At 37.5% G+C, this 26,229-nt stretch overlaps 1 protein-coding gene across 1 annotated transcript; it reads left to right on the top strand.

Annotated features, from left to right (window-relative positions):
* Positions 1-1,843: 1,843 nt before the first annotated feature.
* kcng2 (potassium voltage-gated channel, subfamily G, member 2) lies at positions 1,844-23,122 on the top strand. The gene is made up of 4 exons (XM_036565705.1): positions 1,844-2,209; positions 6,991-7,080; positions 17,212-18,143; positions 22,343-23,122. The coding sequence occupies exons 3-4, from the start codon at positions 17,343-17,345 to the stop codon at positions 23,120-23,122; spliced, it is 1,581 nt and encodes a 526-aa protein (XP_036421598.1). The 5' UTR covers positions 1,844-2,209; positions 6,991-7,080; positions 17,212-17,342.
* The last annotated feature ends 3,107 nt before the right edge of the window (positions 23,123-26,229 follow it).

Here is a 26,229-nt window from a genome sequence, read left to right as displayed (position 1 = left end):
AAATGCTAGAAAGGACCACCTACATTACTAAATCAAAATTAACCCTTCAAAATCAGTAACTACAAGGACTTCAGTGCAAACTGGTAGAGCTTTTTTTAGATTATAGAAATGTGTAATAAAACTTTGGGCCTGCTGATGGGCCCTGGCCATTCAAGGGGTTAAAATTAGTATTTTTCTGAACTTAAAAAGGAAAATTCTATTGAACACAATATATTATTTAATAAATAATACTCTAGCGTTAGTGTGTGTTTTAAGTGTTCTTTATTATTCTTAATTCAGTTAATGATTTTCAACATTGGAGTTTACAGTGTAAAAATTCTGACTGATTTATTGTCACAACCATTCTTACAGCAGCTTTGTTGAAAAGTTTTTCCTTTGCTTAAAGCTTTTTCTACATCATTTGAGCTGTCCATTACATTGTGTGAAAATTTCAATAATGGTATGAATAAAGTAGATGTACCCTCAAACCCACAACAGTGGTCTTGTGTATCTTTAATGAGTGTTAAAGGTAGACTACATTCATAGTCCCAGGGAATAGCTGCATATATTATATCTTTTCATAACTTAACTCTTTCTTTAAATTTAAAGGTATAATAAAAATAAAGGAGTTGGAGCAGGGTATGTGGAGTCAATGCAGCAAAAGAACGGCAATGGAATATGTTTGCAAAATGCCTGTCATGATCATGAAATTTTAGCTGATGATCTTGTTCATTTTATGCAACAAATAAAGTACAAATCCAAAACAACTAGACTGGCTTATTAGTTATCTTTTCTTTGCAGCTAACAAGAGATATGCTGCAATATGCTCTGTGTAACAAATGTCTACAGTTACACAGTCAACCACTCACATTTTTCTCTCGAGACTGTGAAAATGTGAGTGAAAAACATTTGTTCTTGTTAGTTATACTAGCTATCAAATGAACAAATTGATATTCCCCCTAAACATGTTATAGCATGCAAATGTTAGAATTGTAAGTTATAAAAGGAAAAGAAGAAAGTGATTTATTTCATTTGCATTTATTTGGCTCAAGCCAACTTCAGTATGATTGTGAAATCTAATGACTGTGTAAAATAAATGCGATCAGATGAAATAATTGCAATTATCTGAAATAATTGTAATCAGGCGATTATGTAATACCTGTGACAGGCCTAGTTACCCAACTAAAGATACTGAAGATGTACTCCTGTGGGATTGTTTTTGGAGTTTTGGGAAGTGCGTCTAGCAATTGAAGAAAAAAACTCACAACAACTGTAATTTCAAGACAAAAAGTCACTTCCTATATCTCACCACAGCCACAAGAACCTGCTACTCTGTCTCCTCCCAGTGGTCATACAGTCTTTCCTTTACGTGTATGTTTCTGTTCTACATTTTATTTCACTAAACAAAACTCATGGTCCAGTAGTGAAGAGGAGTCACATGTAGCCTGTTAGTTCATCTGTGAGCTAATTTATAAGCCTTTATAAATTTTGCATTGCACTTATGCGTAATATTCTTATTCCAATATGTCACAAATACAGCAGCTAAGCGATTGTATACAATACTACCCATGAAACAAAATGAGGTAAAGATAATGCCACTTTGTGATTTTTTGAGCCTTTAAGCTTACTTAAACGTCAAAAGAAAGAGCTATCTAGGTCCTAGTTCTTCAAAACGCATGTGTATTATTGAATATCATGACTATAAAAACGCCGTCGTGCTTTGTAAAAACAGAATTTTTACCCTGAATTAATTGATTGCTGTTATGTTGTCGGCGCTAAAGTGGCGTCTTTGCGCATGAACTCTTCAAACACTGATGCCTCTGAGCATGCTTACTGTGCGGTAGCTTATTTAGGGGCTGGGAAAACGGCAGCTCCTATATTATCTCTACTGTCGTTATACTGCTGCATGAAATAGCCTTTATAAATACGGGGAATTCATATGCAACGCGTATGAGCGTTTGTGTGAAAAAGATCTGTTTCCTTGAAACTCGTATGGAGTGAGCTTGTTGTGAGTTCAAGTCATGGACCTCGCGTTTACTCTGGTGATATTCCAGGAATTCAACTTTAGGTTGCGGTGAAACTTGCTATACGCGCATAGGACGGTTCTGTAAAATTATACGGTCGCTCGAATACTGACGATGCAGTGTTAAAGGGACTTTTTACTGCATACTCGTGAAAATCGAAAATGGAAGAGCTGACTACATGACTGGATTTATTTCAAACAAAAAGGGTAAGTCAGCTGTATAACCGTGCTTGTTTTCACCCGCTGGGGTGTAGGGGCTTTGGCTCCATCTTGCATTTATGTGGTCGTCTCCCACCGTAAAGCATTTGGTAAATGATACGCGCTGTTCATTACTTCACGGTCTCTTTCAAAAACTATGATGAGTACCCAAAGGCATCGTAAAATATAGATGCATTTGTAAAGGCGTTTGAACTTTCAGGCTGATCCCATTCTAAAGACACTCACAGCAACACAAAGGCTGACTTACACATGTAAAAATTTTACAAGCCACGCAGAATTTATTTTTAAAAATCGTCATCCAGTGCATCCAAAGCTGTGAGAAACGTGCCTGAGATAGGACTGTCATATGCCGTCAAAGCAACTGTTTTAATTTTAAAATACACAGATGGATGTGATTTCATTAAAGGAGTCTGCAATGAAGTGCTAATGCTGCCAATTCTGTTAACCCCTTTTAAACGAAGTCAAATCGGCGATTTTATTTTAATATACACAACTAGGCAGTTCAGTCTAGCTGTGCATGACAGCTGCTCTTCAGCTTATAATAACCTTTCATGAGATTTGTTTTCCCCCACTATAAACAAAACTTAAACAGCACGTAGTCTTAAAGTGGTATTAATAATGTGTCCATCATAATACGAACTAAAGAAAAATGGATAGATACATTGTTGGCTATTTGCAGAAATTCAGCTTGTGAGGAAGTCGTAGTTAGCATAAAAATGTGTGTTTGGCACAAGAGGGAGGGTGATACACACGTTTGTGTTTGATGTTTGTAAACATGCAGAGAAATTGCAAAACACTCGTGAAGTTCTGTTTCTTATAACCTTAATAAAATAAATGACTGATAAAACCTATCAGTCACTGAGTCTTCCAGTTCACAGAACTGCATAGATTTTAATTACACTCATCATTAGAGCTTTAGTCCTAATACACTCATCATTAGAGCTTTAGTCCTAACCAATTTAAAAATAAATCACCTCCAGGTCAGTTAACGATTAGTTTTTATATGTGTGATTTTCTTCACTATATGTTCATGCACACACCACACAGCTTTGTGAGCATTTACTTGTGATTGCTTTAGACTGCATTATATTGTCTTATGTCCAAAAGATGCCTTTATAGAGATTCCAACCAGATGAGGAAGCTGCTTTATAAGAGCACACCACTTCAGAAGAATCATTTTCATGGTGTAGATCACCTCCCAGAGGCATAGCTCAAACCATATTTAATGCTTCTATTGCTGTTTGAAGACACATATTCAGTTACTTTCCTCGGTGAATGCATATCTGTACTGCATTGCCTCTCACTTTTTAAACCAAGAAAACAGATAATTGATGTATACAATAGGTTCATTACTGCAACAGTGAAGTTAATTTGCTCATTATGTAAGGCTGTATCTTTTAGCAAGAAGTGTATATAGTATCTATCTTTACATATGTAGCATATTAGATATATGTAGCATATTAGATACCATTTCCTTTTAGATTAGATATTAGTTTTGAAAGTATGACATGATTGGATATTTCTCCTAAATTACCTGCTTTCTTTCACTCAAACATCAAACACTGACTTTGAGCAGATGCTGAGAGACTGGTACTCCTGTGGCCTATTGATATAACCAGAAGGTAATACACTATATTGACAAAAGTATTGGGACACCCCTCCTAATTACTGAGTTGTCAATAGACAAACACTGGCATTAGAATGGGTCGCACTGAAGAGCTCAGTGACTTTAAACACAGGATGCAAGCTCTGCCACAAGTCAGTTTGTGAAATTTCTGTCCTGCTAGATCTGCTCCTGTCAACTGTAAGTGCTATTATTGTGAAATGGAAGCATCTTGGAGAAAAGAACTTCGCTTCAGGAGCCTCACAAAATGGGTTTCCATGGACGAGCAGCTACACACAAGCCTAAGATCAAAATGCACAATGACAAGTGTCGGGGAGAGTGGTGTGCCACTGGACTCTGAAGCAGTGGAATCGTACTCTGCAGAGTAACGAGTTACACTTCTCTATATGGCAGTCAGATGGATGAGTCTGAGTTTGGTGGATTCCAGGAGAATATTACCTGCCTGGCTGCATTGTGCTAAGTGTAAAGTTTGGTAGAGGAGAGATAATGCTATGGGGTTGATTTTCAGGGGGTTGGCCTAGGCCCCTTAGTTCCAGTTAAGGGAAATCTTAATGCTTCAGTGTACCAAGACATTTTGGACAATTGTCCAAAGGATGAACTAGATCAGAGATTGTGAGCCAGGCCCTCATCCAACGTCACAAATGCCCTTCTGGATGAATTTCCACAGACACACTACAAAATCTTGTAGAAAGCTTCCCAGAAGAGTGGAAGCTGTTACAGCTACAAAGGGCGGACCAACTCCAGATTAATACCCATGGATTTAGAATGGGATGTCAAAAGCTCCTGTAGGTGTAATGTCCCAATACTTTTGTCCATATATTGTATGTGCTGACCTTATGAGGTGAGTCCCCTGCCATCTTGAAGCTTGAAGGCAACTTTTAAGCATTAGGCTCGTGCCCCTATTACACAAGTCAGGGCTCTGATTGATCAAAGGCCCTCCATATGACTGACGGCAAAAGCAGATACACCTGGGAAGGGAGAGGGAAAGAGAGAGAGAATGAATGGCTATATTAATTAACTAATTAATTAATTAGTTGATTAATGATAACTGTAGCTTGCAAAGTAAAAAATAAACCATTTTCAAACCAATTTCAGGAATGTTACTATACTGACAAAGCACTGAAATTCTGGAAATTTACTGCAGCAGTATTATCGTTTTTATTTAATCAACTTTCAGAGGTATCTCCAGGCTGGATTTAGTGATTCTGGCAAAAAAGGGGGGCCCTGAATGCACATTTTTTGCAGATCAGTTGAGACTACTTTTGCTTGTTTTAAGATATGTTACAATGTATAGTGAGATGATAATTAGGTTCTGATTAAAGTAGAAAATAAGCATTGAGTAGTGCGATTACTTTTTCGAAGAAGTAATCCTCTTGTAATGTAATGTAATTCCATTACAATTTGAAAGTAGTAATTAGTAACTTGTAATGGATGTTTTTTTTGAGTAACTACCCCAGGACTGTAGGTAACTATACTAACATTAACCCTTAAGTATCACTGCTGTTTTCATGCAGTAAAATAGTAAGCCTGAAGGATATTATTTACTGTAATAAATGTTGCCCCTGCCACCCTCACCCCCTCCAGCCTTTGTCCATGGCGTCACATTATATTGCAATGCTGTATGAACATGCTCCTACATGTATGAAAATGTGTGTACATTTGCTATCATGCTCCTAGTTTCTATAGCCTGGTGTGCAGGGGTGTAACTGTGGCATTTGACAGTTTAGATTAGATTAGAGTAATGATAATAAGTAATGGTTTCTTTTTTTAGTCTTTTTTTTAACTAAATTGAAATGGGAATGTATAGTGCAGAATATGCTAGTAAACTTTTTTGCCAATGCTGAAGGTTACTGTCCAAAGCTTGCTGAAGGTAGCTTCGCAGACCTTCACTGAGTTCAAATGCCTGATACGATTGGTTTACAACTTACAAGATTTGATTTACTGAGCTGTTTTTTTTTTTCTAGGGCTAAAGAGCAATTGCTAAAGACTAAGAACATTGTTGCCCCCATCTTTAAGAAGATGCAATTCTGAGTGAAAACAATTGTCTCTCAGAATTTATGTACTTTTTTGTTTTGTTCTCCTCATACCTTTAATACTAATACTTCGTTTTTTACTCTGTAATCTTTTTGTTAACTCAGTATGTGTCATGCTGAGTGTATGCACAGGGGCATCATTAAGGGTTCATGGATAGGGGAGCTAAGCCTTTACTAGGGGGGTCTAGGGGCATGGTCCCCAAAGAGATACAGAGCTAGTATAACAAACACCATATCCATCCACATACATCAGGCACAGATCAAACAAAGGAACTGAACTCAAACAATGCTATCTCCTCTCTCTTAGATAAGCTGCAAGGTCCTAAATAAATTTTTAAACACATAGATTATAGATCAGTTCAGTCTCAGTTGGTGCAATCAGAAAGACCATGATTTTGCTCTGTAGGTATTAATAAGCTGAATGACAGAAATTTGTGGTCACGGTGACAGATATTATATTTTTGTTCATTTAGGTTGTTTTTGTTCATACATACTCTCGCATACACTATGACATGAGGTTAAAGTTGTTGGCTTGTCAGCTAGTTAGCAAATGTTAGTGTTAACCTAACCTCTTCTCTTTACTTCATCAAACCCAAAGTTAGCTGGCTAGAGTTAAGTAATCAAGTAAGAAAAAAAACAGATATCCTGTTATACTGACCATAATTTGCCACAAATTCATGTTGTAGGTGGATGTATTCACTCTGATAAACTCTTTTTCACTCTGTATGTTATAGATTTTGAATGAGGTATAATGTTTATTTTAGTTAGATTCCCCCCACAATGTCTGCAGACCCTTCTCAGGATTTTAGCCAAAATCCTGTCTTCAGCTCGGCTACCGATTACATTGCAGTGCATAAACATAGACGCTCCCCCAGATCTAAAATGATTGGCTTATAACGTATGAGGTCTGATTTGATTGGCTGAACGTTACTCAATCTCTGGTAGTACAGCAGAGGCAGCGCCTCCCCCAGGTGGCGCCCTGCTATTACAGTATATTGTGAATGAGAATAAACTAAACATGATTTGCTTTTGGTCAGCACAGAAAAAAGTTTATGACTTATGGCTTATGGCTATATGACTGCTTCTCAGAGTCAAACTGTTTTTCTCCTTAGGTCTCCTGGAGCCCATTGCGTAAACTCGAGTGCATAAACTTGTGAGCAAAAACAGCAAGTCAAATTCCTCTCACCTCAAACATTGAAAAGGTATGCTGCAAATAACTTCGTAATTCATTCATCAAGGAACATTTGTTGCTACTGTGTTTAATCTATCCATTCATTCCACAAATGTACTTTATATCATGGGAACTACTGGGGGAACAAGCGATTTTTTCTCATGCTTGTTCATTAGTAATGAAATACATTATTGATTACAGATTATTTCTATTATTTTCTATTTCTATTATTTCAATTAGCAAGTTAGGTTTCAACTCATCAGCACTTGAAGCAGAGCCTCATAGCAGCCAATGTGGCTACAAATTCACAGTTTCACAGTCACAGACATGGTTTCATCTGGTCTTTGGTTTCATGAATTGGTGAAATTTATGCTTTTCCACAACCAAGCTTATTCTAGGAATGTGATATGCTTTGAAATCATCAGTGGCCATATTGTTTGTTCATTTGTAAGAATGTTGAATACTATTTGTTGATCTGTTCCAAAGCATGGCAGCAGCACAGTATGCTTACTGGCATCTGGCCAGTCATTTTTTCACTGCAGTTTTCGAATCCATATATCAAATGGAATTGTAGGTTGGACTGGACGTCTCTCTGTCCTCAAGTTCAAAAATGTGTTATATTTAATCATGGTATTAGACAGACAAAGTAACATAGCTTTCTCACCCCTTCACATATTCTCTCAAAGTAGAGCCATCCAACAAAATCCATACCTTTTTTGTTGACAGCTTCAGATGATAACAATAAACCAACTCAACAACTTTTCTTTTTTATCATGTGCGCATGCATTTACAGCATCACAAGATGAATATAAGTGAGTGTACCTCAGAGCAGTTCCTCTGGTTTGAAAAAAAAAATCACAGGAAGGCTCACAGTATAAACAATACAAAACAAGCACCATAATAAACACATACATTACATTATGCCATATGTAGTAAGGTGGATTACAGCTCTTGTACACAAACAAAAACTTGTAAGCAGAGTTTAGAATTTTGAATTTTATTATAAATCTGATTAGACTGATTAGAAAAATCATGATGTCATGTCATCACCGATCCATGATCATACATCACACAAATTCTTTTCTAGCTCCAAAATTATCTCTAGCGTTTGCTGGCAGAAAAAGTCCAGGATCTAAGATTTAAAGCTCCATTCATGTTAATTAACTCTAGGCACTTATATTTGTGGTTTAATGTCAGCAGAGGCTTTTTTCCTGCAAGCCTCTTAAACCGTCCTCCCACAAGAGTATTTTGTTGGAGCAAAATATTATTTTATGTAAAGATTTATGCAAACACGTATGGCAAGGCATTTTTGGATAAGTCAGGGGCACAGTAAGGGAGAGGTAATAATTTCATTAGTGTTTTCTCAGATCTTTCCCATGTTGGTGGATGATTGGATGATTTGATCTACATGTCACCTCATGTTTGAAACAGAAAGTCAGGGAGTTCCTAAGAGTTAAAAAAAATAATATATGAATGGGAATATATCTGAAGTAGATTTCTAGGGGTGCCGATAATTTTGACTATTTCAGCCTCACCAATTACCAAACAGGTAATCTTCTAGACCAGAGGTCACTAATAGGCGGACCACGGTCCGAGTCCGGACCCAGACACTGTCCTATGCGGACCTGGGCCTATAACCAATAAACTATGGAGAATTATTTAATTTTGACCGGGTGGTCCTATTTTAATCTGCGTAACTTTTCTAGCCTTTACGGTACAGCTTTAGCGGCCCGGGAAACTCACAGACCAATCGCATGCGTTGTAAAAATCACACGTGGCGCTACTCGGCCAATCAGATCTGTGCATTACTCAGACTCGAGTGAGTGGCGCACACACAGGGGAGGGACGAGGCGAGATATAGCAGTTGGAGAAGAAAGTGAGCCAGATTATTTTACATGGGAAACTGACAATAAATAGTGTTGAAATATTACTGAATTGATTGTACTTTATTTGATTTGACATTCAGTTGTTGACTACATAAGACGTTGATATAACTATTACTTCAGTATACAGTATATGGCACTGAATCATAATACAAGTTAGACATTATGAGGTTCCGGACCTTTGCTTGAGGAAATTTTCTTTGAATGGACCTTATTGAATTTTAATTAAAGACCTTTGTTCTAGACAGTCTCTTTCTAATCTCCATAGGCAAACATTGGCAGTAGAATGGGTTAGAAGAGCTAAGTGGGTCAAAAGACTGGTCTTGACTCATGTTAAGAACATAAACTGGGGGGCAAGAACAAGGCACCTGTTCACTGATTTCAATTCAGCATTTAACACAATTACGCCGTCTAGAGTGGTCTCCAAGGTCAAGACCCTAGGAATCACACAGTCTGCAGCTGGATTCTGGATTTCCTCACCGGCAGACCTCAGTCTGTTGGATAGACAGCCACATTTCTCCCACCCTCACTCTCAGCAGAGGCTGTCCACAAGGTCTCATTACTCATGCTCTACACCCTGTACACCCACGACTGCATTGCAAAACACATCTCCAACATCATCATCAAGTTTACTGACAATACAACGGTAGTGGTATCACTAACAACAATGCGAAAGCATACAGGGAAGAGGTGAAACTTCTTACAGAGTGGTGCCCAGACAACACTCTCTTCCTCAGTCTAAACTAAACTAAACTAAACCAAAGAGCTGATTTCAGGAAAAGGAGCAAAGTGTACACATCTCTGAGCATTGGTGGAACCATAGTGGAAAGAGTGAGCTGCTTTAAACTAATATAGCCGAGAATCTCACCTCATCACTCATCACTGCCTATGCACCAGTACACTTGTGCATCTCTAGTTTATTTTGTGTTTGTTGTCTATTTTCTATTTATTGTATTGTCTATTTATTGTTTTTGGACTTATTTTGTGTATATATGTTGTGTGTCATCCAACTAGTACAAGTGCACTCATGTCCCTTTCTTAATGTTTATACTCCAGAGAAGTAGCCCGAATGTGTTTTGTTATACTGTACCCCTATAAATGTATAATGACGAAGTTGAATTGAATTGAACTGAATTGAAAAGAGCTCAGTGACTTTCAAAGTGGGACTGTCATATGATACCACCTGTACAACAAGTCAGTTTGTCTACAGTCTTCTGTGTCTTCTGGGTTGACAGCTCTTTGGTTTTACACATGTTGATGGATGACAAAAAGATGATACATGTGTGTAACCTTATTTTTATATCTCAGGGAAGCAGAAATGGTCACTCCAATAATGGAGCTCCTGGAAACTAGGAGCTATAAAAAGAAATATTTTTTTCCCAAAAATGAACATTTCTTTGGTTTTAAATCATTTTTAGGGCTGCCTATAGTTTTGCCCCATGTGTTTTCGAAAGAATACACTATCCTTAAAATAAAACACTACTGATTTCTATTAGATAAATTTCCCCTAACAATTTTGAAGAACACTTAATCATTATATGTACATAAATCATTACATTATTATATTTTATATGATTGAGAGGTGCCAGTAATTATGTGGCTGACCGTAGGGAGTTGCACTGAATTGGAACAGAGCTTATCATGAGTTTTTTCTATCCAGCTGCAGAATGAAGTTTCTCCAAGTTAAAAAGACCTGTCTTAGATTGCCTGTGTCCCACTGTCTATGTAAAAAGCTAAACTCCTAAGGTAAGATTCAATAAGTTTTCAATATATAATTAAAGATCTACTGGGTTACCATTATGTCAATGAAGACATGAATGAATGAAGATGTGTGGGTTAGGGGAGGGGGCCCCAAGTCAGGTTTTGCATAGAAAGGCTAGGCTGCAGACATGATAAAATATCTAATCATGAGGCTAATCATTTCACAACTACTATATGCAGACATGCAAACTCATGAGGAGTAAAAAAGGTGGAAAAGGTCAGAAACAAATCCTTGTGGAGGGGCCAAGAGGCTTGATCTTCCAGCAAACATTTTTGTGATTTTATCATGAAAAGGAAGCATTCTGGCACACTGAGAATAAAACACAAAACAAGTAATTGCTGTAGAATGATTTAGTTCATTGAGTTCAAAACTTTGCTAATACAAGTCATGTCAAAATTCTACTGCTTTTCAAGTATTTTTTCTTATTTGTAAAAAAACAATTGCTTACCATACCAAGGTCAAAACAGCAACGTACACACAATTTGACAGACCACAACAGTGATTGTAAATAGAAGGCATTCTAAAAACTCTGATGATCACAGTATATTGAATATGCATATGCATATATATATATATATATATATATATATATATATATATTTATTTATTTATTTATTTAATACAATCACATTCTAAAGAATTGTGTGCTTCCAATTTTGCAGCAAGAGTATGGGGAAGGCCCTTTCCTGTTTCAGATTTATCTGCTCTCAACAGCTACTTCCCTGGACTCTGACCCCATAAATATGAATCAGAATATATTAGTATGATATTAAAAAAAAAGGTTACAGTCAGAAAAGGAAATATCTTAATAGGTACACAACCTGTATTCCTTTTATGCATGCTGTCCACACTGTGATTTGAGGCCATTTTCTTAGTAAATTAGATCCAAACCATTTGTTAACTGAATCCTGAGGGTCATCATCTCAATATAATATTAACCATAATCACAAATTCAGTTTTTTTCTTGTGATATTCTGCAATATATTCTGTTTAAAAATAGCATAGATACATGGAGGCCCACATATTGATATTTTATTATTTAATTAATAGTGTAACATGTTAAGCCTATTGTAAGAGATTAGCAAAATGTGTTATTTCCTAGTTCACAAAGAAGGTGCTGAGAATTCTTTTTATTTTTTGGAGAGAACAAGGCTTCTCAGCGGAGACATTATCAATAGTGGTTCAATAGCATAGTGAAAAATGCCATTATTCACATGATTCACAGGGAGTCTGATTCCCCATCCAAGGGTCAGACAGAAACACTATGAAAATAGGAGTGCTTAGACAAGACTAATAATATTACATTTACCAAATGTTGTACACGGCCCCGGATTTACTAAAAAACAACTTCTGTTAATGTATAAGGATAGGGCCTTTTTTGAGTGCAGTTTTTTAGTTCAGGAATAAAACAAAATCAAAAAACAACCCCGTTTCCAGAAAAGTTGGGGCACTTCGTAAAATGTAAATAAAAACAATAGGCAATGATGTGCAAATCATTTAAACCCTGTATTTAATTGAAAATAGTACAAAGACAACATATCAAATGCTAAAAAAAAAATTTTTTTCATTTTCTGCAAAACATGTTTACCACTGTGTTGCATCAGCTCTTTTTTTTAACAACACTTTGTGAGCTTTTGGGAACTGAGGAGACAAATTGCTGTAGTGTGAATGTGAAATGTATTCCCATTCTTGCTTAAAATAGGATTTCAGCTGCTTTACAAGTTCGGGGTCTCCTTTGTCATATTTATCATTTCATAAGGTGCCAAATGTTTTCAATGGGTGACAGGTCTGCACAGCAGACAGACCAGTTCTTCAACTGGACTCTTTAAATATGAAGCCATGCTGTTGTAATATGTGCAGAATGTGGTTTGGCATTGTTTTGCTGAAACAAACAAGGCCTTCCCTGAAAAAGATATCATCTGGTTGGCAGCATATGTTGCTCCAAAACCTGTATATATCGTTCAGCAGCAATGGTGCCTTCACATATGTGCAAGTCACCCATGCCATGTGCTCTAATGCACCCCTTTACTATCATGGATGCTGGCTTTTGAATCATACACTGGATGGTCTCCCTCTTTAGCCTGGAGGATGTGGCATCCATGATTTCCAAATAAAATTTCAAATTTTGATTTGCTGGAACACAGGACATTTTTCCACTTTGCCTCACTGTCACTTTGACCGAAGGCTCACAGGACTTTCGGAGAAACACATTTTAGTGCTTTCACTGCTTTAACACAGACATTACAAAAAGTCAGGGACTGTTAACGAGCTGGGCAGCCCAGTTTTCCAAAATACTATTATTGTTAAGTTCTCCCAGGGCTAGCATTGGGAAACACTGTGCTAACCCACAGTGGTCACTAACATTGGTAATTGTGCAGCCACAAGCTCCCTTAAAACCATCAAAAATCACTTCCACACAAAACAACCAAGAATCACTTTGGACAGAATTATCCTCAGTTTGGCGAGTGTTAAAATGTCACTAGCTAATGTTCCAGTACCGCCAAAGTTTACACTTGTCACTTCCTCTGAAACACGATCTGCTTTAGAATGTCCCATCCACTCATTGAAAAGAGTACCTAGCTGACAGTGAAAATAAAATTGCAAACAGTTTGGAAAATGTGTATTAGGTTGGAAAATGTTACACACAGAAATGCAAAGGCAAATACACATTTCTATTTGAATTTGAATTTTGTCTTAAATAATGCACTTTCATAGGGAAAATGCAATTGTAAACACAAGTGAATTAGCATTTTTATATTCGCATTTGAGGTTTCAAATTTGCATTTGCAATATCATGCGATTTAGTCATCTTGAGTTTTCCCCAAAAATACAGTGGCAGTAGTGGCATTTTGTAATGTGGAATGTTTTTCTGGAACATATTAGGGTGCCTGATAGAACAGAAGAATTCTGCCCACATTTAGACCTTGAAGGGATAAATGTGGACACTTCTAGCATAATAATACGCATGTCCAAAGGCAAATTTGATCACCGAATTGTTCCAGTAACATGACTTGAGTTTTCTTTGCTTTTTTGCATTGAGAATAAAGCAATAAGCCATAAGAGGCCTTGCGATACAGTTATTTCATTAATCCATCAGTTACTAAGAAGTCGCACATATTTTACATTTCAAGTGTCTGAAAAACACATGATCACAAATGCACATAACATCATATGAATATGTGACCACATGTAACATTTCATGACCTGAAACGATGCAAGATCACAACTTTTTTTCATATGAAAACATTTTTTATGTTTTCACATGTGATCACAAAATAACATGCAAGGTCTCTAAAAAACGTGAAATCAAAGGTGAAATTCATGAGTCTTTTTTTTTTTAAGGGAGGGTAAAATCCCTGTAACACATGGTCTTACACAGCTTATTACCTTTATTAAATGGCAACAACACACAATATGATAAAACACAGTGAACTTAATGATTACATTTATTAATAATATGATCAAAATTAACAATTCTTCTTATAAAAAAGTCACATGCATTTTATATCTGGAAAAAAAACATTTTTGCACACTTCACATTTTAAAATTGTGTTATCACATGAGAAAATGTGTTTACTTAAGAAAAAATGTGTTTATATCTGAAAAAATGCAATCACGTGAAACTGTTTGCATGTAAAAAACATGTAATTACTGTAGTTTTTGCACACTTCTAATGTGTAATATATGTGACTTTTCAGTAAGGGTCTTCTGCCAAGAAATCTAGTGTGAGTTTGCTGTTTTTACAAAGCATATTTTACATTCATACGTACACATACAAATGGGCTGCTGAATGAGGACAAGAACTTTGTTGCCCAAAACTGTATACCGCAGTTAACTTTAAATTTTTGTCATATAACCATAACTGTTCATAAATACAGGAGTGTACAAATGTTAATTTTATGAATAGCTTTTGCCTATCAAGTTATTGAATTATATTGCTCAAAATTCTATAGAACTCTATATTTATTCATGTACCATATTTTGCATATTTAATTGGCTTGCAGTTATTTCACATCAATGAAGCTACAGAACCATTTTTTCGAATACCTCATTTACACGCTCACACATAGGCATTTATCTAAGAGAAAATTGCTAATAGGGAAATTAAGCATGAATTGAATATGAATATTGTGTGTGTGTGTGTGTGTGTGTGTGTGTGTGTGTGTGTGTGATTCAGTCAGATTATACATCAAATGAATGGTTACAATTCTAAAATCTGACTGATGCCATTTTCAAAGCCATTGAAGAATATTCTATATACAACTTTGATTAAACCATTTGTGGTTGTGGTTGCACATGTGGATACTGCAAGTTTGATCTACAGCAGCATATTAAAAATGTAAACTTTTGAAGTCATTTTTGTTTTACTTGGTGAGTTAATAATGGGCAAAAGGTATGAAGAGATAAAATGAGAAAATGAGAATGCTGAAATTAATGATAAGGAAGTATTAGAAAAATTGAGAAGTGAAGAGGGTGAAACAGATAATGTAGGCCATAGCTAAAAATAGCTATATTTTTCAGACTTGGTGTGCTGAGACAAATATAACTCAGATTATTAATATTGCCTAACCAGATTCAGATCAGAGAGGGTCAAGACAAGTCAGTCACCACCAGTCTATAATGGACAAAGGTTTTATTAAAAGCTGGCACTCCAAACACACGTCATAATGGTTTGGTTTGATGTGCAACTATATCTGGCACAGAGAGCCAAAGGGGGAAACTGACAACTAAAGATTGAATAATTTGTCATCCCAAGGTGGATAATGGTTTGAAGTATGCCATCTTGACTATTAATGAAGTCACCAAAAACCAAGCCCCAAGGCCTGTTGCCTCTTTGGAGCCTAAATCAGCTTTTAAGGTGGGTTAGCTGTAATATTATGCTGAGTATGTACTGAATTAGCCCAGGTAAGCCTGTAGAGCTTGTCAAAGCAAGCTATAAACAGAAGGGAAAGGTATATCGTGTTTCAGTGAGTATCATATGAAGAACAGATTTCTTTTATTTCTGACTTCTTTTTATTTGCCCTCATTCTGTACATGGAAATACACTTACACACTGGGGAAACACAAGGGGGTACATTCTTCAAGCACCCAGCAGAATATTTGCCAAGAATAAGGAACTGTTTTTCTCCACGGTATCTAGGTACATTTAGCTAAGCTCTCCAATGACTTTAGTTTAGCCTAAAGGTTAAGAGAAGTCCTAACACATTAATTATCAGCATAATTACAAATTGACAGTGGATTCTACCAATCAGGTTTGGAAGGGTGGGACCAATTCCGTGAGAAAAACGTCACTCTAAGCTTTCTGGATACATCAGAACTTTTAGATACATCCTTGACTGAATAGCAGTGACTGCTTAATCAATGGGTTGTTAGAAACAGAAAACAGCAGGTGCGGCTCTATAGACCAGTGCAGTTCGTGTTATGCCCACTCCGGATCTAAGCTTGAATTCTCTATGACGAAAAATTGTCTCTATTGAGTCTTGTGGTAAATAAAAATCAGAACCTGATATATTTTTCGTCCTGTGTGCATTATTCTCTCAAATATCACTGAATCCTTTGAATTATGAGGTCATAAAAGAGTCATAATACTATCATTGAAAGCTAATGCTACTGCACAACGATTTCTTGTCACTAAGCTACACTAAAGTAAGGCAGGCTATGGAGGCATTCTGACAAATTGCTACTTTGTCAAAAAAAAGTTTGACAAATGCTACTTTGTCAAAATGTCCTACCGTAGCACATATTTATAGGTAGCCCTTTATATAAAACCTCTAGGTAGGATCAAAAAATAATACCAGCATTAAAACTACAAGGCTGAAGTTTTGCCGGCTTCTTGTTTGAATTTTCTTGCTCCACCTTAAATGGTGAAGCAGTTGTGATTAGCTATCACAAACATTAGCAAATGGGAAAAAAAAAAACAATACTATTAATATCTATTGGTTCTGTGAAACAGCAAAAATAAGTTAATATTACCTCTCAAGCAGAAACAGAGCAACCTCATCATCCCTTTTCATGCCTTTCAACTATCGAGGAAGCTGCTCAGCTTCTTTTTCACCAGCTACTTGTACAAATTTTCCTGTTCCACCTTAAATGGTGCAGCAGTTATAATTAGAATGCCTCAGTGCCAGAATGTAATGAAAATCAATGGAAAAGTTTCCAGATTATTTACATAAATAAACGTTATTTATTGAACTCCAGGGTTTTTTTTTTATCATTTGTCATCTTGTTATGAGGATTTGCATTGTGCCTATTTACCCATGATAAAATCACTGTAACAAACAACCTCTTATGTACACATATATACTACAATGCAAGACTATATTCCTAGTCAAATATTGGTTTTATTAACTTGGTAATATAATTGTTGTAATTTTTTCACGTATCTAGGAATATAACAGTTAACATGCACTGGGGGAAGAACTCCAGCTGGTAACTGTCAAAGGCTAATAGTCTTGTTATTAATTTTCAAATGCATGATGAAGAATGAATCCTAAAGCTTGTGTGTTTCTCCCACCAGTTCAAGCTTTCCATCAGGAACATTTCCTTTCTACTCTCTCATAGAAGTCACTAGAGTGTGGAGGGGTGACAGTGGCCTGGTAAATTCTGACCTTTGATCCAGTGTGGGTCCAGGCCAGTGAAGGACCAGCGATGTACCAGGAGGTGGCCTTCCTTGCAGGCAGCACTGAGCATCAGTTTACCACCTTCCACTTCAATCCTTTAAAGAGCCCTGTGGAAACGGGTACCAAGAAGAGTGTCTTCTACAAACGTGCCAGACAGCTGCCATGGCCTTCTGGGCAAGAGGAAGAGATTCGTTGTAGAACAGCCATTACAGACGAAACTTTCTTGACTGACAGCACTGCCATTATTAACGTAGGTGGTATCCGTTATAGTATCCCATGGGCGACGCTTGAGGACTCCCCGCTGACACGTCTAGGGAAGCTGAGGAGCTGCAGCAGTGCTGAGGAAATCTTGGATTTGTGTGATGACTACGATGCACGCTGCAATGAGTTTTTCTTTGACCGCAGCCCAAATGCCTTCCGCTGCATTGTGACTTTCCTAGCAGCTGGAAAGCTGCGGCTCCTGCAAGAGATGTGTGCTCTATCCTTCCAGGAGGAGTTGCTGTACTGGGGTGTGAAGGAGGCCAGTCTAGCTTGGTGCTGCCTGAGGAAGCTGCGGCTCAGGCAGGAAGACCAGCGAGAGCACTTGCGGCAGGAGGAAGAAGAAACCGAGCTGTTATTACTGCAATCCTGTGAAGAGGCACTGGGGCCAGAGGGCCAGGAGGAGGGCCGTCTAGCTGGGTGCATGCACAACCTAAGCAACATGGTTGAAAACCCACACTCAGGCCTGCCAGGGAAGATCTTCGCCTGCCTGTCTGTAGTGTTTGTGGCCATAACAGCAGTCACCCTCTGTGTCAGTACAATGCCAGACCTGAGAGAGGAAGAGGAAAGGGTGAGTGAATGCTTACATACCTAGCAGTATGTTTTGGTGTCCAGAACACAGATTAGACCAATAGTCCAGGACTATAGAAACCTATCAGTAGAGAACAATTCTTCTCATAAACAGTAAGAACATCTGGTTTAAAACAGGCATAACATGGCTTGTAACAAAGGCAAAGTCACTCTGTCTTTCTGCTGTCTAATGGTACAGTGTGCTGTGAATGGTGTTCTTCATAAACATCTGAAAAAGATTAATCCTAGTATGTCCACTGTGTATGTAGAACATGTATGTTTTTATGAATTTGACACTCAGAGACAAAATTATTGCTACTGTAATGCTATAGTTTGGAGTTTGTAGGTAGCGTTGGCATGGATGCATTAATCTGAAGTACACACTCGTGTTCTTTTTTTCTCTCTCTCTCTGTCTCTCTCTCTGTCTAACACGGCAGAACAATCAAACATCGTCTCTAACACAAGAATTTGAAATTTACATCAAAGAAAATTTTAACTAACATTGAAATAAAAAATAAATGAGTAATAATCCCGTTCTTAAGCATGATTTGAGTTGGATTCATTTTACCAGAAGAAGTCCAGTAATGTAATTTGTCTGTGACCCCATTTACACCTGGTCACTTCATACGTTTTGAGTATCAGGATTATATCTGGATAGGGCCAAGCCACATAGAAATACAAGTGTGAACGCACCCAAGGCACATTTAAAACAGATACAAATCTGATTGCTCAAACCACTTAAGGAGGTGGTGTGGGATACATTTTAGCCACATTTTATAGCAGCGTAAATGCATCAGTCTCCCCAAGACTCATCACGGAGGACACTCATGGTTGGGTACCAGACAAAACAAAATGCCTAATAACAATATGGAAAGACACTACTGTGCAAAACAAACTGTAGACCACATAATAAACAACTGGTAACTGGTTGTTGCGTAATGAGCGGATTTGCATATTCTCTGCCCCACATAGCAAAAGGATTTCAGTAACTGGAGACACATTTGACGACCAAATGTAAATGAATATGGGTAAAATCTTATTAGAATGCAACTCAGATACTAGTCACATGAAGTGACCAAATGTAAACGCAGTCTGTGATTTGACTAGCCGATTCATGCATCTTGAGTATCAGGATTATATCTGGATAAGGTCAAGCCACATAAAAATGCAAGTGTAAATGCACTCAGGACACATTTAAAACAGATATAAATCCAATCGCTCAAATCACTTTACAAGGTGTTCTGTGACGCACTTGAGCCACGTTATAGCAGTGTAAATGCATCCGTCTCTCCAAGACACATTTGACAACCAAACCCCCCTTGGTACAACCGAAACTCCTCCCTGTACAACCAAAACCCCTCCCAGTACAACCAAATGTCATGTATGTCACTGGCACATGTCTGCGAGACAGATAATCATGGAGGACGCACATGGATGGGAACTGGAGCAAACCAAAATGTTTAATAACAATATGGACAGATATTACTGTGCAAAACAGACTGCAGATGAAGGCTGAAAGGATAAACAATTGGTTATTCGTTGCCACGTAATGAATTTGCACATTCTGCAATGCACATTCCACACAGCAATCGAATTTCAGTCCGACTAACTGGAGACGCATTTGACAACTAAGTGTAAACGCATGTGACTAAAATCTTATCAGAATTTTTTTTTTTAAACTGAGGTGCCAGAATGTAACTGCACCATTTGAGGAGGAATGGGAAAATTCAAACAAGAAGATCGCAGATATAAAGCCAACTTCAACCTAATCCATTTTCTCTTACCCCCAGGTAATAGAGTTTTAGACTACTAAAGCCCTATTCGAGCAGGATTAGTATTACTTGGGGACATGAAGTAATTTGAGTGATTACCAAAGAGCTGCATGATTTTAATCCAGTACCAATCTGCCATGTCCTTAGTTTACTGGGTTATAGAACACAGAAGAGGCTGAAGGTTTCTTCTTATTCACCAGCTTCTTGTTCACATTTTTCCGTTCTACCCTAAATGGTGCAGCAGTTACATTCTGGTGCCTAAATTAAAAAAAAAATCTAACAAGAAGCTGGTGAATAAGAAGCTGACTTCAGCTTTATAGAAAATGGCACCCCCCTGTATTTTGTTTTTTGTGACCTGAAGACAATGTTAACAGCTAAAATGGAGCTCAGTTTGGCCCAGTTCATTAGCTAATCCTCTAGTTCATGACAAGAAGACTGAAAATCACAATGTTTTTGTTATTTATGTTATTTAGACTAACTTACTTACTGATGGTATGGGGATAAAACATAATCTGTTATATACTTTATTAAACAAATGTCCCAAAACCGCAGTAGGACAGCTTCAACTATTTTGTGTTGAGTCCATGGTTTGTTTGTTTCGACTTGATGGCGAACATGACGTTGACATTCGATGCTATGCTATGATGCTATGATACTACATTTGAGTGCTCCTTTGCTGTTAGGACACAGTGTTATATAGAATTGTATTTGCTGAAAACGCATTGGATATGTGCAGTTTGCTTCTCTAGTTTTTAAAATATTTCATGTTAAAAGTGAATTACATATATGCTATACTGTGCACAGTTACTTAGTTAAACTTTTTTCACTTTAAGATTTCTAATTCATGGTGAGATCATTGCTTGAAAATCTGAATGTATCTATAATTGTATTGGATTAAGAAATAGAACTATGTTATATAATTGGACAGGTTTTCTAGAGTTTCTAGTGTAAATTATGCTTTTCCCTGCAATAACTGAAGTCACACAAGTACCATGTTGTTTGGTTTAAGCATATGTAATGCATTCTGAGAAGAGGTCAGAGAGAGTATGCTCAGCTGGGTAATTGTCTGTTTTTAATTGGATCTAGCCAGTTAATGTGTAGATGCACTGTTACTGAAGAATGCACTCAGCCAAAAATCTTGCCATCAAAAGGATAACATGATAGCAGTATCATAGCCTTGACTGCCAAGAGTAAAGCTAATGGTTTGCAAATATTCTCTTCTTACTGCACCTACACTCCCCTCCCCACCCCCTAAACACACAATACAAACAAAACAACTGATTTAGCAGTGTGCAAACAGACAAAAACAAACAAGATGCAGAGTCCTTGATATTTACTGCAGATAGAATCCAAATCCTTTCCAGCAAATGTGGCTGCATGTAGTCATCTATGTTATGTAAATGATAATTCCTGTAGCTGTGCTTACTTACCACAGTCATGTTCTGTTCTCTCAGAGGTGCTCCTTTGTTGAGCTGTGTTGCTTCACTTGGCTGGCTGTAACAGATATTTAGACTTTTGTGCATAGTTATGAGATTTGTAGCATTCATGAGAAACAACCATGACAAAAAATATAGTCAAATATATGACTTGAACAACTGAAAATGAACATGCTTTAAATCTGATGCTGCAAAGAACAACTTGTTATCCAGTTAGAATAGTAAAATAAATACATACACTTTGCATTATTGGAAAAAGCTGAACAAATGTCTACTTTCTCTGATTCAAAAGTGCAATAATCATGTAATAATATCTTGAAATATTTATGGACTCTGGTACCTGGTAAATTGATTATTTCTGAGAAAGCAGAGGATCATTCAGGGTTTATGAGGTGAATGAATTAGAGCAGATTTTCTAAATCTAAAGCAGTTGCCATAGTTCCGAATGATCTTTTAAGGGAAAAAAGCATGTATGTCTGGGTGAAGCTTGTAATAAGACTGAGTCATGAGCTGAGGAGTAAACTGATTATTTTCCCCAGAGTACATAATGTTTAATTAATCATGGCCTGCAGAAATCTGTCCTTTGCAATGAACATTACTAAATTTATGATTGCAATGTTGGATGAGAACTGAAGAATGAAAATTTCCCAGTGGATGAATTCAAATACTGCTTTAATAATTTTAAAATGTCCTTGGAACAGCTTATTTTTTGAAGCATCTTTTCTAGCACAGCTTGTTGAATCCAAGAAAATCTGCCCAGTACTGGCAGTCAAACAGAAGTTGATTCTCAGATTATGTGGACAGCTTTGTGCTGGATTTGCTGGATCTTGCTGTTATATTGCTGTCTGTTGTTGTGTTTAATTAATATGTTAAACCCAAATAATCTGGGAGTAAAATGATCTTGTGAATAGAAAAGGAAAACATTGCATCAGTAGGCCATGCAGTTAGAGTAAATAGCAGTGACTCTTTATATTACTTATTTTCTCTCCTAGGGTGAGTGCTCCCAGAGATGCTACAACATCTTTGTGCTTGAGACGGTGTGTGTGGGATGGTTCTCATTAGAATTTTTGTTGCGCTTCATTCAGACACAGAGGAAATGTATGTTCCTGCGCACACCTCTCAACATCATTGACGTGGTTGCCATCTTGCCCTACTACATCACTCTGATTGTGGACTCTCTGTCGGTGGGAGACCGGCCCACTACCTCAGGAAACAACTACCTGGAGAAGGTAGGCTTGGTCCTGCAAGTCCTGCGAGCACTGCGCATTTTCTACATGATGCGATTAGCTCGTCACTCTCTGGGCCTTCAGACGCTGGGGCTGACGATACGCCGATGCACACGTGAGTTTGGCCTGCTGCTGCTTTTCCTGTGTGTCGCAATGGCACTGTTCTCACCACTGGTCTTCCTAGCTGAGAGTGAGATGGGTGCCAAGCAGGAGTTCACCAGCATTCCTGGGAGCTACTGGTGGGCTGTCATTTCCATGACAACGGTGGGCTATGGTGACATGGTGCCACGCAGTATTCCGGGACAGGTCGTGGCACTGAGCAGCATCCTTAGTGGTATCTTGCTCATGGCATTCCCAGTCACATCTATATTCCACACCTTCTCCCGCTCCTACCTGGAGCTGAAGGAGGAGCAAAGCCGTGCTACACTCCACAAACCCCATTTGCAGGACAGCACCAAGTCCCAGAACAGTGAAGACTCGCAAGACACAGACAGCTCCCTCCATGGCATCACAGATCACACAGCAGCTGCCAGGGAGCAGCACTGAACCCATGCCAATGCAAAAGTCCTAAGAGATTAGAAGATCACAAAATACTTAACAAAAATAAAATGTAGAAAATTGTGTGTTGCCCTACCACATCTGCTTGCAGTGCCCTCCAAAGATAGAAATATGAATTAAAACAAGTAAAATTAGAGAAAATGGCAAATGTGAGTCAAAAGTAATTGTTGCCCTTGACATTCTGTGTAAATTTCATAATGAATGGACCAAAAGAAATAGTCCAAAATTTTTCTGAAAAAGTCTGGTTAACTTGAAAGTAAAGTATATGTTTTCTTTCTCCTGTGAAGTTATCTTTTTGGAGATACGAGGTTTTGTTCCAAGAACAGCGATATGTTTAAGTGTTAAATCTATCTTCATTGGTCCTTTTTCCACATTTGTTTTCCACAAGTTTGTATTGTCATCTTGTCCTGTCTGTAAAATGCAGGTGCATAACTGTAATTCTAGCCTGTTGTAATTTTTACTGCATGTGGCCACTTTACAGCTCAAGGGATGTGCAACAAATAGTTTGTTCCATGGGCCACTGGGCCCAGTATTGCTATATCAAACTCAAAATCTCATAGGCCCAGTAATAACCTGATGTTAAAGTTTCTCTACCACTTCCTTATTGTTCATACTTAATGAAAAATAGGCCCAGTATTTTTTGAGTGCACTGTCATGAGCTGAGTTAAATGCCACACAGAGGAGGGTTTAGAAAGGACAAAGTGGAGCTAATCTCATGTACTGTAATAAGTCTTTACAACCCCAATGCAAAGCACAACTCTTAAGCAATGGCATGGTGAACACTGCTATTCAAACCTATGACTGTCATATTATTTTGCATCTACCGTTACAGCACGAATATCTTTTTTCTGACTAAAGATGATTTTTCAAAATTTGATGACTTGCTTCTAAATGCAGTAGACTCAGGATTTTTTATTCTTTAAACACACTCTTCAGGCTCTGGAGTAGGACAACAATCATATCAGTATTTCCAAAGCGTGAAAATTTTTTTCAAAGGGCCAGTTTATCTGTGGTACTGTTGTTTTCACTGCCAGTGAAAACAACAGTACAACAGATAATAGGAGACAAATGAATGAATGTGTAGAGAAACATACACTGTATGAAGTGGAAAAGGGAAGAGATTGATTTGAAATGTTTTTGAGGTTTGAAATTATGTAAAATGTTGCTTTTTTTCATCTAATCTTTTCATTTTGCACTTTGCACTGTATGATTCAAAGTATTTATTAGAGCTGAATAAAACCAATGAAATTACTTGTTACCACATGAAGTAATTTTTTCTAGAGTGCACTGACAAATCGTTTTTTTAACATTTGATGTACTCAAGCAGTTAACATCCTGCTCTGTGGCATGAATAAAATTTAAGCTGACCAGCTGACCTTTAATGTGGATAAAGATGGCAAGAGTAAACAATCTTTGACATGCATTCATTATTAGAGCATGGGTGGAAGGAGCTTCTGTTGAGAAAGCTTTTTAACTGGCTACTGTTTCAATAGGAACATGATATCTGTGTTTAGATCTATGGGAAAGACATCAGTAAACAGGGGTGAAAATTGGGGTTGAAAACATTTAATGACAGCTCATGCATAGTGTCAAAGCAGGACATGATCAGACCGTGTCAGCAAGAACAGTCCATCCACAACTACACAGAGAGGGACATTATAGTAGGGCTGTGGTTCATCAATCCCTCATTACAAACATGAATGCACATTTGAAAGAGTGATGTAAAAACAATAGGCACTGGTCTACGGACATCCTTTACCATGTTCTTCAAGGGAGAGTACATGTGTGTCGTGCCAAGAACGGTCTAAGCCTAAATGTTTGTCCCATACAGTGAGTGGGGACATGGTTGCTGGTTTAGGTCCAGTTGTTTTCTTAGAGGTTATCGTCTGTGGTGTAATTTGGTTTTCATTTTCTTTTCTTGTCATCTCCACTAGTGCTTTGACAGTTGCACCTCTTCAGAGATCCTACCTTTCATTTCCATCACTGTTATGTGTTTATTGTGTATTTATGCTACAAAGCATATGGCATGTCAGAATGAGGAAGCACACTGGCATGTCAGAAAATTCTGCCACCTGATGCACCTCATAATATGTATTTTTGTCCTTATTTAGTTTAGGCATTCTGCATATGGCATGTCAGAATGAGGAAGCACATTGGCATGTCAGAAAATGTCTGCCACCTGATGCACCTCATATTATGTATTTTTGTCTTTATTTAGTTTACGCATTATGCATTACTTAGTTTATAAAACAGACACATTGCTTCATTTGTATGGATAGAGATATGAAGAAGAATACTATCCAATTCAAGCCAAAATAGAAAGCTATTTTGCTTAGTTAGAATAAGTAATGTTCTGTGTTTGACCTGATTACAAAGTTCATATATGCATGGACCATATGCACACACACCTAACCCACTTATCCTCCTGGGTTGCAGGGGGTGCTGGAGCCTTTTATATGCAGTTAATGCAACAAAAGCAAAGAAACACTAGCCTGCCTTGCCTCTATGTTATAAATGAAACTTTCAACACATATAGGCTATGCAATGATTATTTGTTGACTTCTGCTGTAAATCATGAATAATCCTTTCTCTTTCTACTAGATCATTTGACATTTTTGAGGTAATTTGCTAAAAATATTATCAGATATTTATAGTAAATATTTAGTGACAGGCAACAGAAAGGACAACTGCCAGAAAAAAACTGAATCACTTCACTGAATATGTATTAGAAAACAGATTTTAGCATTTCTGTTAATGCTATTATTTCTTGTTGTGTTTTAATATTGAAATGTAAATCATTAGACATTGTGACAAATGCTAATTAAATGCAGCAGCATGTTTTTGCCTCGTTTTAGGTTGCTGCATGCGACAGCCTACCATCACTGGTCTCTTCTACTTGTCAGACCAATTTTACACCTCTGCTTAGAGCAAACATGTAAGTACTGACATTGCACATAGTTTAGTCCAAAACTTTTTTAGCATCAGAAATGAAGTAAGAACATCACGATTTGATGAGGATATGCCTGGATTACATGTTCCCCAACGAAACCTTTTCACCATGTGAAAAATTCAATGCCCCACCATTCTCATGGCAG

Source organism: Colossoma macropomum, unplaced genomic scaffold (genome assembly GCF_904425465.1).
Source record: "Colossoma macropomum unplaced genomic scaffold, Colossoma_macropomum, whole genome shotgun sequence".
Classification (NCBI taxonomy): domain Eukaryota; kingdom Metazoa; phylum Chordata; class Actinopteri; order Characiformes; family Serrasalmidae; genus Colossoma; species Colossoma macropomum.
Note: the sequence above shows the minus strand (reverse complement) of the source record. Positions and strands in the feature narration are given on the sequence as shown.

Bases quoted from the DNA above. Each gene is read 5' to 3' on its own strand.
- kcng2 (XM_036565705.1), top strand. From the start codon at position 17,343: ATGTACCAGGAGGTGGCCTTCCTTGCAGGCAGCACTGAGCATCAGTTT. The intron at 18,144-22,342 runs GTGAGTGAATGC...TTTCTCTCCTAG, and splicing joins TGAGAGAGGAAGAGGAAAGG to GGTGAGTGCTCCCAGAGATG.